Source organism: Aethalodelphis obliquidens, unplaced genomic scaffold (assembly GCF_003676395.1).
Source record: "Aethalodelphis obliquidens isolate GAN/ISIS:26980383/991018 unplaced genomic scaffold, ASM367639v1 scaffold1, whole genome shotgun sequence".
In the NCBI taxonomy this organism is placed as follows: domain Eukaryota; kingdom Metazoa; phylum Chordata; class Mammalia; order Artiodactyla; family Delphinidae; genus Aethalodelphis; species Aethalodelphis obliquidens.
Genome location: NW_020837945.1, coordinates 74,145,747 through 74,160,995, shown reverse-complemented (window position 1 = coordinate 74,160,995; position 15,249 = coordinate 74,145,747). Strand labels below are relative to the sequence as shown.

Below are 15,249 nucleotides of genomic sequence, written 5' to 3'. Positions count from 1 at the left end.
GGAATAGTTGCCTGACCTCTCAGCAAATGAAAGGGAAAATCTATAAAACTCAAAAGGCCCAGTCGCGGTCACGCCACACAATCTTTATTCAGTGAGAGAAAGCGGTGGGCCCCGCACAGGGTATCAAAGACTGAGAGCCCACATTATCTCCAGTTTTTCCTCAAAGAACCCAGCACATTTGGGTGTTTTTCTTTTTTTAATCTCCCCCCTTTCACTTATTGTCTCAGGGTAAACACTTGTGATTCATAAATGCCTGAAGTGTGAATCAGAATTCTCCTGTTCAAACCAGCAGAGGCCATATCCAACAGTAGCCCACAAGGTATTATTAATCATTAAATAGGCACATATAAGAACACTCAGGTGAAGGAGCCATTTTTCTTTTCTTTCTTGTCTTTTTTTTTTTTTTTAAGGAAATTAACAAAGCCCAAACCTTGAGTTTGAACTGTTTAGAAAAAAAAAATGTGATTTTTGTTTGTTTGTTCCGCTTTTGGTTTTGGGGTGGGTTTTGGTTTTTCTTTACCACTAAAGACTTAGTCAAATTCAAAGCAAAAAGAGCAAATATTTCAGGTGGGAAAATGTTCTTTCCTTTGGAGTCTTCCTTCAGCCATTACACAATGGCCTGAGTGTCAGATTGCAGCAATCGCTTTTTCCACATTCACATGCCCAAGAAAAATGGATGTACTCAGCCATGGTTGGTCAGTGCAAGAGTCCCTGGCAGCATTGCTATGCTGTAGCCATAACCCGGGTGCAAACTCGCAGGTGGGGAAGCTTGGACCACACCTGCTCTATCAAAGAAGAAACCGAGTCATGTCAAACATGCCTTAAGCACAACCATCCAACCGTCACAGGGCCTCCCTCTGACCGTCCCTTCTCCTATACACACTAAGGTCCCCTAGGTTCAAAACTGGGGCTCCTCCCTGTATGGAAGGTAAATCAATGGCATCACCTTCCAAAGATGAAGAAATGCTAAAACATTAGCGACTTAAAAATAATATTTCGGGCTTCCCTGGTGGCGCAGTGGTTGAGGGTCCGCCTGCCGACGCAGGGGACACGGGTTCGTGCCCCGGTCCGGGAAGATCCCACATGCCGCAGAGCGGCTGGGCCCGTGAGCCATGGCCACTGAGCCTGCGCGTCCGGAGCCTGTGCTCCGCAACGGGAGAGGCCACAACAGTGAGAGGCCCACGTACCAAAAAAATATATAATAATAATAATATTTGTTAGGAATTCCCTGGTGGTTTATTGGTTAGGACTCCAGGCTTCCACTGCAGGGGGCCTGGATTCAATCCCTGGTTGGGGAACTAAGATCCCGCAAGCCACGTGCCACGGCCAAAAATTTTTTTTTTTCTTCTTAGGAAGCATCTCTGATAAAAGATACCTAAATAGACAGATGAACAATCTAGGACCTGCCATTGTAGGCCCACAGAACTATGATGGTCATGTGTCCCAGTTTTTATGCCAATTGTCCTGACATAATTGTTAATAGCATTAGTTTTCACTCTCAAAAGTGTTCCAGTTTAGACCATAAATTATACGGGCACCTACAAGCAGGAAAGGTCTCAGACGTTCATCTTTCCCATTCATCTTACCTCATGGAAGTGTGACTGGCATCCAGGGAGGGCCTGCCCATGTTTACTCTTTTGGATGAAGTGTCCCTCTACAGCCCTTCCGGTCCCTCGTGTTGTCGGCGAGCGGGAATAAATCCACCTCCAGTCCACATCCTGTGTGCCTGGCCCCTGCCGATGCCCTTGCCTCCATCTAGAGCTCTACTTTCCATGGGCCTGAGGCTCATTTTAATTATTCCAGGCAGGGCTACACCAAGGTCTGCACCTGCCCACAAACAAAGCCACCAGAGTGCTTAGATGGTAGAGACCCTCCTCCCTGGAAAAGAAGAAGCCAGCTAATTTTTTAGGTTCCTCCTGGTCCCACAGCCTTTTATTCATAAAAGACTGCTGAAGCTTTTGATTTGTCAAATACCTGTGGACCAATTATCACAGTGGTTGTCCATCCATTTCTTTGAGAATATTAACATATGAATATTTTTTAAATGAATGAGTGTCTATCTTGTATGCCAGATATAAATATAAACATATATATGGCATATATATAGCAATATGATAAAAGCATCTGAGAACTTATATTGTATGTACAATATGCCTGGCACTGTTCTAAACATATTCCATATATTAGTCCTCCTAACAATCCTATAAGGTAAGTACTATGAATTTCTGCCCATTTAACAGGCAAGTAAAGTAAGGTACAGAATAGTCATGTCACATAGCTAGAAAGTGAATAAGGTGGAACGTGAACCCAGGCAGTCAGGCTCCAGAGCCTTTGCTTTTTAGCCACCCTGAACATATATAGAGATATGCGCTCAACATTCCTAACAAATAATCAACGGGTCAGTCAAATCTCAGCTGTAAAACATTGAGGAAGGTGCTATTTAAATATGAGGCCATTTCACCTCGACTTTACAGCCCCCTTTATCAATAATACTCGGCATCATAAAACAACAGGTGTGTTGGGGGTACTCTATAAAAACAGGTGTTTTTGTGTGCTGTATTGACACTTTTTTAACCCAGTGTGTCTGGGCGTGATTCCTACCTATTCTTGGTTACACGCAATCTTCCACGAGGGGCTGGCATGCAGAGGGAGAGTGAGGGCAGGAGAAGAGGTGAGCAGTGGTCCTTCCTGGGGACCAGGTGTAGGCTTCCGCACCTCCCAGTGACTGCCCGCCAGACTCACCTTTCCCAGGTATCCTCCTTGTTTTCTTTCCCAATTTTCCAGCAGGACCAGTGATCTCTCCCGTGGCCTTTTTCCCTTCCATCTGCTGCCCAGTGGTGGAACCTGCCTGCTTACATCTTACTTATTAACTATACGTAGATATGGCAGACTGCGATTACAGTAGAATTGTTTGGGAGCTCAGTATCTCGCTCCTTCCCACGTACCTTACCCTGGGAATTGCTTTGTACTTTCGTATTGCCGTGTGCTGGTGTGTCTTTAATAACCATCAATAAAGATAGGCCTGGGAAAACACAGCCAGCCGTAGATTCCTCTCAATTCTCCTGATTGCAACATAGGAGAGCTGTCCGCAGGGGTGTCCCTGCTGCCCAGAGGTGCTTACCCAGAGGCGTCAAAGTAAACCCACTCCTTGGACTTAGCAACCGAGGAAAATTTAGAAATGTACCCTGACCCTCTCAGGGGGCCATTGAATCGCCAGTAAAACATTCTTTTAAGTTGAAGTTCACTCGTGCATTTATTGTCCAATATTTGGGGGTGCTGACTCTGTGAAAGATATTATAACTGACACCGTAAGGAGTTTCTTTGCTTCTTTATCAGAGAAGCAATAGAGATGAAGAATGTGGAGAGTAAAGGGGCAATTTTTATAATATAAACCTGGGATGTTGCCCCTCTGCACAGATGGATAGCATTTGAATAGCAGGAAAGGATGGAAGTAACTGTCAAAATAGACATGTAGTTTTGCCCTCCACATAGTAGGTGCTTGCAAATAGTCATTGACCTGAATTAAGTTGAACAGGCAATTGGAGATTGGGCGGCTTTCACCCCTGACAAGATTGTCTGGCTACCATCCACACAGGTTCACTCCATACACAGAAGACAAGCTGTGACTCCACCCTCTGTCCAGATGACTTGGAGTTCTAGACCAAGTCCAGGTCTGTCCCAGGGGCCGGGACTTTGAGGGTAAGTGAGGAGGGTGTAGAGGGTTGAATAGCCCCCAGGACAGGGAGCTCAAATACTTGAACTTGAGTACCAGGTCCCTCTGTGACTGTGGGAGCCTGGTGAGATAAAGGCCACAGCTGGATCCGTGGGGATGAGACCCGCATAGCTTGGCAACCTGCTCCAGGAGACAGCCGACGCTCAGGGACTTTATCAAGAGAGCTCCATCGGTCAGGCAGGAGGTGTCACCACTCACAGCCTCCAGGCTCCTCTCCGATTTCAGTCAAGGGGCCTGTAGAAGCCCAGCCCTGCAAAAGGAGCTTCCTCTCCCCTACTTTCCAGAGTAGAGGCAGAGTTGGGCTGAGGGGACCCAGAATGCACTGCAATATGTGGGCAGTTGCCCACACGGTCAGGGAGCTGGAGATGAACCCTGGGTCCTCGGTACTTCCCCTGGCACTAGAAGAATTTGATGTGCTTGCCTCCCCCTCCGCTGAGTCACCCTGCCACCTCCTCTCCAGGACGACCACCCTCAGACTGGCTACAGAGCAGGATGCAGTTTCCATACTGCCCCCATTCCCTGCCATCACCCCCAAACAATCCCACCGCTTTTTCCAGTCTGTGGGCTCTTGTGTTATGCCTATAGCAATACAAAAGCATAGAACAAATAACCAGTGAGGAAGAGTGATACCAGTTCCAGAGTTCTACAAGCGCCCTCAGGCACAGACCCGGTCTCCCTTCCTGAGATTTTCCAGGAAGCCTCTCAAAGGTACCAGATGCTGAACTAAGCAGCTCAGCCCAGTGAAAACTATGCTCATCACCTTTCCATGTCCTTTCCGGAACCTGCTCAGTCATCTTCCTGCTAAGTGGGATTCCTTCCCTTCACCTTCTCCACCCTGGCTTCCTGCCACAAGAAAGTACCCTTCCTCCTTGCTCCCCGCCCAAGATGTGTCCTGCGGATTACTGATACTCTCTAACAAATTGACAGTCATCTCCCTCTTCCCTCTGTTCCAGTTTCTTGATATCTTATTCTTGCCGGTGGCTGAGAAAGGAAAGTTTGTTCTCTCCCGGCCTCTAAGCTCCCTGCCCTGTTTCTCTAGAGGTACAACTTTCCAGGAAGCTTGTCTATCCTATATCCTGTGCCCTCAACAGCCCATGGTCTCCTGAACTAATCACCTGAATCCTCTCTCTCCCCATCCCTGGGCCTTCCACCACGTCTTTCTAGGCTAGGTTATAAGGCTATATATGAGGACAGAATGCTGTAATGAACTATAAAGTGCTTTGTCCACTGTCAAATACTACAAGGCAAGAAGACAGGTGCCCTCCAACTCTGTGGAAGAGACCAGAAGCTCCCGAAATGCTAGAACCCACCAGAGTCTTAAGTGGCAGTTGTGGCAGCTGCCCGGACTGTCTTTTCTTGTTCCCTAAACCTGATACATAAAAGGAAAATGTATATCTCACATGCAAATACCATCTCTCTACCACTTGGAAAAATTCATTCTTTTTCTCACCTCTCCCTCTGCTTTTCTGTGTGGCCCCGGCGAGCAGCTTCCTGTCTCCTGGAACTCAGAAATCAAGATCTCTTCTTTTCCAGAGGTCACCGGGTGGTGAGCAAATTCTAGAGGGAATCACGGTGCAGCAAGCCTGGCATTTAACCACGCTGTGTGCTGTCACACCACCACACTCGCCCACCAGCAGGTAGCTCTGATTCTCAACCGGAAAATCCATCTTTGGTGGTAATGTTAGTCACTTGCTGTAGATGATATTTCAAAACATTCTTCTCATACAGATACAGAGGGGCGGGTTTCTGGACTGGTGGGTAGGAAACTCGAGCCTAATTCTGGCCTTCTCCTCCCTCTCTGGGGAGGCTGTTAAACCTTAGTCCAGTCATTTCTTCCTAGGTTCAATTTTCCTATGCATTCAATGAACGGACCCATTAAGCCACCTGTTAGGTCTCTTACTTTGCCTCCCCTACCCCTTTCCTATAAGCCGAGGAAAATAAGCAAGGGTAACAATGACAGCGACTTTGATTTTAAATATGCCTTATACACTCATCCCATATCACTTTCTGGCCCTAGGTTTTATCCAAATGATTCTCTTGGTTAGCTGCATTGTTTTTGTTTTTGATTTTTTGAGAAGCTTGATCTGATGTCACAATTTGAGCAGCTATCAGCAAGCCCAGCAAACCCATGTCCTGGGTTTAAAGGGGCTAAGACTTCCCCCCACCTTCCTGAGTCTTCCAGAGGCCCCTACAGGCACCAGCCCCCGTGCAGTTCTGAGCCTTTTACACACAAGGGTGCAAGTCAGCAACCGTGCAATCCCTCAGAAATGCCCGCCTTCATCCCTGGGCTTGCAGGCTTGCCTCACTGCAGCCCTGCTCAGAGAGTAAAAGGTTAATTGAGAGCACATTTAAAGCCTGCCCGCCATGGCTGCTGTGGCCAAATGTGGGAGTTAAGCTGTCCCCGGTGCCCTGCCCCCGCCCCATGGGAAAGGCTTTCCTGGCAACCATCCTCTTTTTGGGCCCATTAGAAAAGTGCACATTCCCTTGGTCCCACTGGCTGTGGTCAAGTTTTCCAAAGGGCTGGGGGGAAGCAGAAAGCATTACAGCCTGCTAGGAGCCAATGCTGAAAAGTTTCTGTTTTTCCACCGTCACCCGCGATTTGCAGTTCGAGGTCCCAGCTTGGCCAGAAACCAACTAGGCAGTTTTGTTTAGAAGTAGCAACTTATTTTTATCAAAGATGGAATGCAGAGTTGCGGTCGTTTCGAATGCCACTGCATGGCAACCAGGACTCTTGCTGCAAGCATTCCTGAATCCTCTTCTGTGGGTAGACACTTGGCTTTCTTGCCTATCCCTTTCTCCATCCAAATGCTGGGTGCAGAGCCACTCAAGTGCCTCAAAATTAAGAAAAAAAAAGTTCTGGAAATTCAAAGTATCTTTATTAAAGTATTTATTTTATTTAATTAATTAATTTATTTAAAGTGTCTATTTTAAATCCAAGTTCTGGCAGTGATCACAACTCTATAAACCCATCCTCAGTTTCCCAAAGCCCACAGCACTCTGGCGGATGGAAAGGGCTTCGAGCTGGCCTCTGGCCCCCACTCTGGCCCTATGTTGCTTGAGCCAGTCCCTGGCCCTCTCTGGGCCTTAGAGTACCCACTTGTAATTGGAGATTGCCTGGACCAGCTTCCTCAACCTTTCTGGGTCAAAAAAGCTTTGAGATTCTACTAAAAGCTGTGGACCCTCTCCTTGCTGGGGCGGGGGGGCGGGAAATGATGCATTTGTTCATTCATTCAAAAAGTATTTATTAAGCTCCTGCTCAATATGCATGGAGAGACATAATTTTGAATTCCATTTCAGGGGGTTCCCTGGGGGTTCATCCGTGAACCTTAAGGTCAGAAATCCCTGTCGTGAATTCTGCTGTGATGAGCATATATGGACTCATCTAGAAGGACCACAACAATGATTTTAGTAAAGGATCACAAAACTACCGGTCAGGCAGATACCAGAAGACGAAGGCAGCAAGGCAGTCATTACATCATGCAGGTGATGCCCGGCTTCCCTCGCCTTCTCGGTGCCCCCAGCCAGCACGCGCGAGGGCAAACACGCGTGCACACCGGGGCAGGAATGTGCTGTTTCTGGGCACTTGTACTGTGGGGAGCTGGCTGCAGCCCTACAGAGACAAACATCTCTTCTATCCTGGGCTTTATTTTTCTCACGGTCTCTGAAAGGGCTGCGATCAGGTGATAGGTGTGGGACTGCTCCCTGTACAGGTGCGGAGCAGGTATGGAGGGGAGGGGAAAATCCGCCCAGTGTGTACTTACTCAAAGCTCTTTGAATAGCCCTCCCAGGATAGCTCTTTGGCAGGGCAGCTACCACGTCCCTGGCAGGCTGCAGGGAATCTGAGTGTGAGAAAGTCAGTCAAGCGGAGGAAAAGAGGGGGAAAAAAAAAAAAGCTTCAAGTCCTCAGGCAAAATACCTTTTTTCTTCTTCTCTCACTCTTTCTCCTTTCTTTAGCTTTAAACCAAACCCACAAACCATTCCGATACCCAGGGACAAAGGAGAGTCTCACTAGAGATGCGGTTATTTGTTTTATGGTTTAAAGCAAACAGGTGATGCAATAAGATGGAGAAAAATCACCCTTCACAGGGCAGAAAGGGGGAAGGAGACAAACACAGCAGCCCCTGATTGTATTTATTGGGCATGATACAGTGGGAAAGATTCCTGGTGTTTTGCTGGTCTCACATGGGGATCAAAGAAATGACCTCCACTGATGAACAGGGTTCAGTTTTCTCTGTGCTTTGGGGGGAGGGGTGGAGGGGATGAGGAAGACGGAAAAATAAAGGCTGTTTCTCTCTAAGGAGGGCTTTCCAAATCCAAAAGGCTTTTCTTGAGTTTAGGAGCTTAGTTACCCATTTGAGAAGGTGCAGAGAGTGTCCCATTGGTTGGTACTATTTTCACTGCCCAGGATAAGGATGCTGAAAAACAGCATCTGAGCACACTTGCAAAGAAAGTTTCTACGTGAATGGTTGGGATGGAGGGCTGACAATTTCATGGCTTCGTTTTTTGTTTGTTTGTTTATTTGGTCCAGAAACAAATTCATGGCAAAATTTTGACCGGCTCTATCTGAAAATGTGTGTGTGTGTGTGTGTGTGTTTAAATTATTTGCTCATTCTACCAGTCTAAGCACTCCTAAAGTGGCAGTAAACGAGTTGTTGATTAACTATTTGGCCAATGAGGCTGTTTTAGGCACTGCAGTGAGACCATAACTTGACTGTGTTCAACATTCTCCACGCACCTTCAGGGTGCCAAAGCCTCAGGAGATGACAGAATCAGGGGAGAAAAAACAAAAAAAAAACCAGGCTCTTAGGCTAGAAGGGACAGGGGGTGGCATGCCCTGCTAGTTAATTAGGGCCCAAGAGCAGGCAGCAGTCAATGTCATAGCAGAGTTTAATAGAGGAAGTCACTGGTTCTCATAGATTTGGGGGTAACCTGGAAAGGGTTAACTAACAATCTTCCCTGGGAAGATTTTCATTCCTTGGAAGAATCTGGGTCAGAGTATTTATGCAGTTTTTAAAAAGTCAGATGCTGAGCAGAAGCCTTTTAAGAAGCTTGCGAAGTCTGCACAGCAGAAAGCAGGGTAACTTCATAGTCTCATCACCTTTCACCAAGAGGATGTCAAACACACAGGGAAACTCCACTTTTTTCAAAAGCAACAGACAATTTTCTGTCATCACCACTTTTCCATCTGTTTAAAATAAGAAGGAAAAGTCCTTCCCCACTGGCCCAGGTTGCAGGTCAACAAAGGAGGCATTGTTCATCATTTCTTCAGAACATGATAGGACACAGCCCACTCTGCAGTGTGTAAAGAAAACAGCAAAAAAATCCCAGAGAGTAGCCTGAGGGGCAAGAGCGAGTAAACTCAGCCTGCAATGAGGTACAGGTTTGGCTGCAGACTTGAGGGCTGTCCTGGAAGACGGAAATGAGGCTTGGAAGGTAAATTTGGTCCCAGTCACAAGGATTCCTTGGTTGGACTCCAGGTTGTGGAGGAACATTGCAGTAAAGGGTAGGCAGGTTTCTGCAGAACTTGGATCATTGGACAACGTGCAGTCAACGCCCAGGTGAGCTAGTTCTAGGCAGGTGCTTCCGGGTGAGTGTCAGTCTACACCTGTCACCTAGGAACCTCCTTTACTGGTAGGAACCTCCTTTACTGGTTTGAACCTCCTAACTTGGCCCTCTGCCTCTGAACCTTGCAAACCACTCTCCACGTTTTCCCAGAGCCATCTTTCTAAAGGAGAATTTTGATGTCCCTTCTCTGCTCGAGAGCATTTCATAGCTCTCCACTGTCTAAAGATAAATCCAAAGTCATTTAGCAAGATGTTTAAGGGTCTTAAGTCTCCTCCTCCTCCAGTGCCTTCTTACACTCCTGGCTGTCACACACCCTAGGCTCCAGACCATGTTCCTTGAATAAAGACCTCAAGTTCCAAAGTCTAGGCTTTCAGGGCCATGGGTACGGCCATCCTCCCCAACCCCATGACTCACCACATTTCCAAAGCTCCAATCCTACCTATTTTTCAAGATACAAAGCACAGGACACCTCCTCCAGGAATTTTTCCAGGATACCCCAATTTATGAGTAATTCAATTATCCTAAAACTTCATTTTACTTCTATCTAGACATATAACTGTCTCTCTTGAACCTAGGACCTACCAAAGGAATATACGTGGAAATAGGCAGATATCAGCTGCACTTAAGAGTTCAGTGTCTCTCTGCCCTAGGCTCCCTGAGGGCAATAACTATTGTATTTATCCCTGCACTCCCCCATATAGACCAGAAACAGTGTTGCCCATACAGGTGTGGTTCAGTGTTTCTTTTAGGTTCTCCTGATCTGATGGCTTGGGCCATCATCCAAGCCCTAAAAGAAAGGAATAATAGAGGAATGCTCGGTCATCAATCAGAAAATCAGAGTCTGTCTGCCTCCAGAGTTGCAACTCCTTACAGGCTGCCATTCTATCTCTCGTCGTGGTGATCCCAGGGTTTTTAACACAGTGTCTGGCACAGAGCATGCGTTCCGTAATGAGAAGACAGGGGCTTGCCCAAGGTCACCCAGAGTCGGGAACCGCTGAATCTCATTCGGGACGAGATCTGGTGAAATCATTTACAACATTATCTCAGTGGGGAGCTCAGAGGAAGGAAGGAATGAAGTGACTGAGAAATGTGTGCCAGGCCTCCGGCGGCCTCTAAGCCTAGGGAAGGGCTGGGAGGGCGGGGGGCGACATCAAACAAGACGCGCTCGGCTCCCGGGCTGCCCCGAACCGCCCGAGCAGCGCCCCGAGCTCCCGGGCGGCGGGAAGGGCGGAAGGGGTGGGGGCGCGGGGCCCGGCGACCCGGGCAAGCGGGCGGGAGGGAGGGACAAGGCGGCGGCGGCGGTGGCGGCCGGCCGGGGCAGTGCGCGTCGCCCGCCCTGCGCGGCAAATCCCCCAGGGAGGCCGCCGCCAGAGCCCTGGCGCTCCCGGCCCGGCGCCCGCCACGTGGCACCCGGCGGCGGCAGCGGCGGCTCCTCCCGGCGCGCGGCCCGGCCAACCGGCAGCACGCAGCCGCCCGCGCCGCCCGCCTCCTCCCGGCCGCCCGCCGGCGGCCTCCCGGGCGCAGCGAGGGGGAGCTGCCCGGCCGCCCTGGACCCGGGGAAAGGGCGGGCGGCGCGAAGCCGCGTTAACCGTAGCCGCCGAGCGGAGGCAGGAGGCTGACCCGGCCGCTTCCTAAGTGCGGTCAGGCATCTCGTGACCGCGGCGGGCGCCGGAGGCCCCGCGGTGGGAGGGAGGGCCGAGGCTGGGAGCAAACAAGAAGGCCCCCACCCCTCCCCCGGGCTGTTGCTAGTGAGGCTTTCGGCAGAGTTAAAACCTCAAGCCCGAAATCAGGGGTGGAGTGGGGGGTTGGAATAATTCCCCACTCTCCACCCCAGGGCGTGCGCTCCCCGCCCGGAAGGGCTGACCTTGGCCCGGCGGAGTTGGGGGGGGGGGGGGGGGGGGTAAGCTCCGGGGCTCGGCTCCCGCCGCCCCCTCGGATTCCTGGCCCGGCGGGGGCCAGAGGAGGGGGGCCCGGACACACACACACACACCACACGCGGGGACACACACACACACACACACACACACACACACACGCACACGCAGCGCGCGCCAATGAGCCCCGGCCAAGGCGCAGGGGGCGGGGTTTTCCCAGGCTCTAGCACAGCAGCTGCTATTTACCTTCTTGGCTTCTCCCGGGGACCAGGAACCAGCCCCCGCGCTCCGCCGCCCGCCGCCGCCCCCCGCCTCCCTGCCCCCGGGGCGCGCGCACACACACTCACACACGCACGCACACACACATCCTCCCGGCCGGGCCGCAGCCGCGGCGGCAATAAAACATCCTGGCACGTGCTTCGGCTCCTGGCGCGCCCTTGCCGGCCGGCTGATGTCAAACTGCAGCTCGGCTGGTGTAGCTCTTAAAGGGCCCGCGCGCGCCGGGTGCTGAGGCTGCCCCGGCCGCCCGCGGGGCGAGAAGGAGGGAGAGGCTGCCGCTCCGCTCGCCACCTCAACATGCGGCAGAATCGAGAGCCGGCGGGTGGAAAGGGAAAGGGTGGCGAGGACGCGCGCGCGTCCCTGAGGCATTGCCATCAAAGCCCCCCTTGTTCATCTTTCATTTGAAATTCCATTTCCTTTCTGCTCAGTTGGAAATTATTCTGATTGTTTCCTGGGGAAACGCGGGGTCCAAAGCCCCAACTCTAGAAGCGAAATGAGGGCCGGGCCGGGGTGGGCGTGTGTCGGGGGGAGGGCGGGGATCAAAAACCACCTTGCTCTGAAAAACCTGCAAATGTAAGATGGAGGCACTTTTTCTGCATGCAAGAAGGAATTTTTTTGGTCCGTTTTCTGCATGGTCGACTTTCACCCCTCTCCTCCCCCGAATGTGCGGAGTCTGAGCGGGAAATCACTTGGATGTTTCCGTAACTTACACCCTTACACAATTCCCCCCTTTTAACCACTGCAATTATAACCTTTTATCCTTGCCCTTCTAAACCTTTTTAAAAATATATTTCAAATGAACTTCTTATTAGCGTCAAAGTAGCTCTGTTACACATGAACGGAGGTAAGGAGCAAAGACCCTAGCCCCAAAAGAAATAAACTAGACTAGAGCAAACCCAATGTGGAAAAATCCTCTCTAAAGCAAAGCCCAGCAGGGAGAGTAGCAAAGGGTTAAAATCCTTTTGATTGACGTTGTAGCCTCTGGTGCCCCGGGCTCAGGCGCGCGCCATTGGCCGCCAGGCCTTGTGCCTGGCGGCCAATGGGGGGGCGCGGTCCACGAGCGGTGCCGCGTGTCTCCTCCTCCCATTGGCTAAAAGTTACTGTGGGAAAGAAAGTTTGGGAAGTTTCACACGAGCCGTTCGCGTGCAGTCCCAGATATATATAGAGGCCGCCAGGGCCTGGGGATCACACAGGATCCGGAGCTGGTGCTGATAACAGCGGAATCCCCCGTCTACCTCTCTCCTTGGTCCTGGAATTGCGCTACCGATCACCAAGTAGCCATAAGATATTGTAATAAACGCTCAGCACTTGCTCAGTAGTTTTGCGAAAGCCTCAAGTAGAAGGGACATAAACAAAACAATTTTTTTGTGTGTGAAGAACTCCAAAAATAAAATTCTCTAGGGATTTAAAAAAAAAAAAGAAAAGAAAATGCCAGCTGATATAATGGAGAAAAATTCCTCGTCCCCGGTGGCTGCTACCCCAGCCAGTGTCAACACGACACCGGATAAACCAAAGACAGCATCTGAGCACAGAAAGGTAAGGGCAGTACCTGCATCTCTTGCAGCCCCAAGAGATTAAGACGGGGTTGGGGGCTCCTTTCTCCCTTAAAATCGAGGGGTGAAATGGCAGGTCCCATGGGAACTCAGCGCTCTTTTTTTTTTTCTTTACAGTCATCAAAGCCTATCATGGAGAAAAGACGAAGAGCAAGAATAAATGAAAGTCTGAGCCAGCTGAAAACACTGATTTTGGATGCTCTTAAGAAAGATGTAAGTGGGTAATTCTGCTTTTTTTTTAAATAAAAAAACAAAATACTATTTCTCAGGTACTAAGAGTGAAACCCCCTTGCCAGCGGGATCTTCTCCGCCTGCACTGCATTCTCTGAGGCGGGAGGGCTGAGCCCCTTTAGCCGGGGTTTAGGGATGTCGCCACCACGGCCGGGGGTGGGAGGGACCCCCAGCACTCCGAGGCCGCTGGCGGGGCTCTCACTTTCCTCCCTTGCCTCTTCGGTGCAGAGCTCACGGCATTCTAAGCTGGAGAAGGCAGACATTCTGGAAATGACAGTGAAGCACCTCCGGAACCTGCAGCGGGCGCAGATGACGGGTGAGGGCGGCTCGCCGCGTCCCCCTCTGCGGGCGTCCCTCTCTCCCCGCGGTGATTTCTTCCAGACTTCCGCCCGTGGTTGTGAGAGGCATTCAGCTACATTTTACTGCCTTGGCTCACTCTTGCGTTCCCACGGTCTGGGGCTTATTTATAGCCACAACTCCAAGTTGTTACTGTTCCGGAAAGGGAGGGAGAGAGGTTGTAGCAGCAAGGGCTGCGGGCGGCTTGGCAGGGGGGGAAGCGGGTGGGAGCGAAAGGACTTAGAACCGTGGCGGTTTTTAAGCTGCGTGGAGCCTGGGGTCATCTGGTTTAACACTCCCTCCTCCCCCACTACAGAACGGGAAATACGGCTCGGATGGTGGAGAAGGGGGGAAGGGCATTATCCAAGGTCACATCGCGAGAGGGTGGGGAGGAGGTAAATCTGAGGCTTGAGATCGGTTTAAATGGAGCGACAGTGAACGGAGAGGGAGCGTCTCGGGTTCGGTCGCCAAGCTAGTGTGGAGAGGCGGATGGTTTTTCTAAACCCAGCCCGGTAGCCAAGAGGCAGTGCCGCGGGCGGGTGGTCAGGAAGGCGCGCGGCGGGGACCTCCCAGGGCGGAGGCGGCGGCTTCGGGGCCTGGGCTGTTCGGTGACCCGTCTGTCTCCTTCTGGCCCGCAGCCGCGCTAAGCACAGACCCGAGCGTGCTGGGGAAGTACCGCGCCGGCTTCAGCGAGTGCATGAACGAGGTGACCCGCTTCCTGTCCACGTGTGAGGGCGTTAACACCGAGGTGCGCACCCGGCTCCTCGGCCACCTGGCCAACTGCATGACCCAGATCAACGCCATGACCTACCCTGGGCAGCCGCACCCCGCCTTACAGGCGCCGCCGCCACCCCCTCCGGGACCCGGAGGCCCGCAGCACGCGCCGTTCGCGCCGCCTCCGCCGCTCGTGCCCATCCCCGGGGGTGCGGCGCCCCCTCCCGGCGGCGCGCCCTGCAAGCTGGGCAGCCCGGCTGGAGAGGCGGCTAAGGTGTTCGGCGGCTTCCAGGTGGTGCCGGCTCCCGACGGCCAGTTTGCCTTCCTCATCCCCAACGGGGCCTTCGCTCACAGCGGCCCGGTCATCCCAGTCTACACCAACAACAGCGGGACCTCCGTGGGCCCCAACGCGGTGTCGCCTTCCAGCGGCCCCTCGCTCACGGCGGACTCCATGTGGAGGCCGTGGCGGAACTGAGGGGCTCAGGCCACCCCTCCCCCTAAATTCCCCAACCCACCTCCCTTCCCTCGGGACACTAAACAGGAACTTGGAGGCTGGGAAAGAAGGGAGGACTTTTGTGATTAAGTGGTTACTTTGGTTTTTTTTTAATTTCTAAAGTTACTTTTTTGTAGAGAGCTGTATTAAGTGACTGACCATGCACTATATTTGTATATATTTTATATGTTCATATTGGATTGCGCCTTTGTATTATAAAAGTTCAGATGACATTTCGTTTTTTACACGAGATTTCTTTTTTATGTGATGCCAAAGATGTTTGAAAATGCTCTTAAAATATCTTCCTTTTGGGAAGTTTATTTGAGAAAATATAATAAAAAAAAAAAGAGTGAATGCTCTTATGTCTTAGAACTGATTATTTCAGAATATGTAAAAAAGGCCTCAGCAGAATTTGAATTACGTGTAATCTGAGAATTCAGGAGTTGGCTCTTTTGTTATTAAAAGAACATT

General features: G+C 51.0%; 1 protein-coding gene and 1 long non-coding RNA gene across 2 annotated transcripts; one reads left to right on the top strand and one right to left on the bottom strand.

Moving 5' to 3' along the window:
* Nucleotides 1-4,406: 4,406 nt before the first annotated feature.
* LOC113621604 (uncharacterized) lies at nt 4,407-13,127 on the bottom strand. Its single transcript, XR_003433236.1, has 3 exons — nt 13,001-13,127; nt 7,495-7,572; nt 4,407-6,565 (listed from the first exon to the last, which is right to left on the bottom strand). It is a non-coding gene; the product is annotated as an uncharacterized LOC113621604 (long non-coding RNA).
* On the top strand, nt 12,622-15,136 carry HES1 (hes family bHLH transcription factor 1). Its single transcript, XM_027108606.1, has 4 exons — nt 12,622-12,987; nt 13,122-13,217; nt 13,464-13,551; nt 14,210-15,136. The coding sequence occupies exons 1-4, from the start codon at nt 12,880-12,882 to the stop codon at nt 14,758-14,760; spliced, it is 843 nt and encodes a 280-aa protein (XP_026964407.1). The 5' UTR covers nt 12,622-12,879; the 3' UTR covers nt 14,761-15,136.
* Nucleotides 15,137-15,249: the final 113 nt, after the last annotated feature.

What these genes read in the sequence shown, in the direction of transcription:
- HES1 (XM_027108606.1), top strand. Translation starts at nt 12,880, where the DNA reads ATGCCAGCTGATATAATGGAGAAAAATTCCTCGTCCCCGGTGGCTGCT. An exon ending in TGGATGCTCTTAAGAAAGAT is followed by an intron (nt 13,218 to 13,463) that starts GTAAGTGGGTAA and finishes TCTTCGGTGCAG; the next exon opens with AGCTCACGGCATTCTAAGCT. An exon ending in GCAGCGGGCGCAGATGACGG is followed by an intron (nt 13,552 to 14,209) that starts GTGAGGGCGGCT and finishes TCTGGCCCGCAG; the next exon opens with CCGCGCTAAGCACAGACCCG.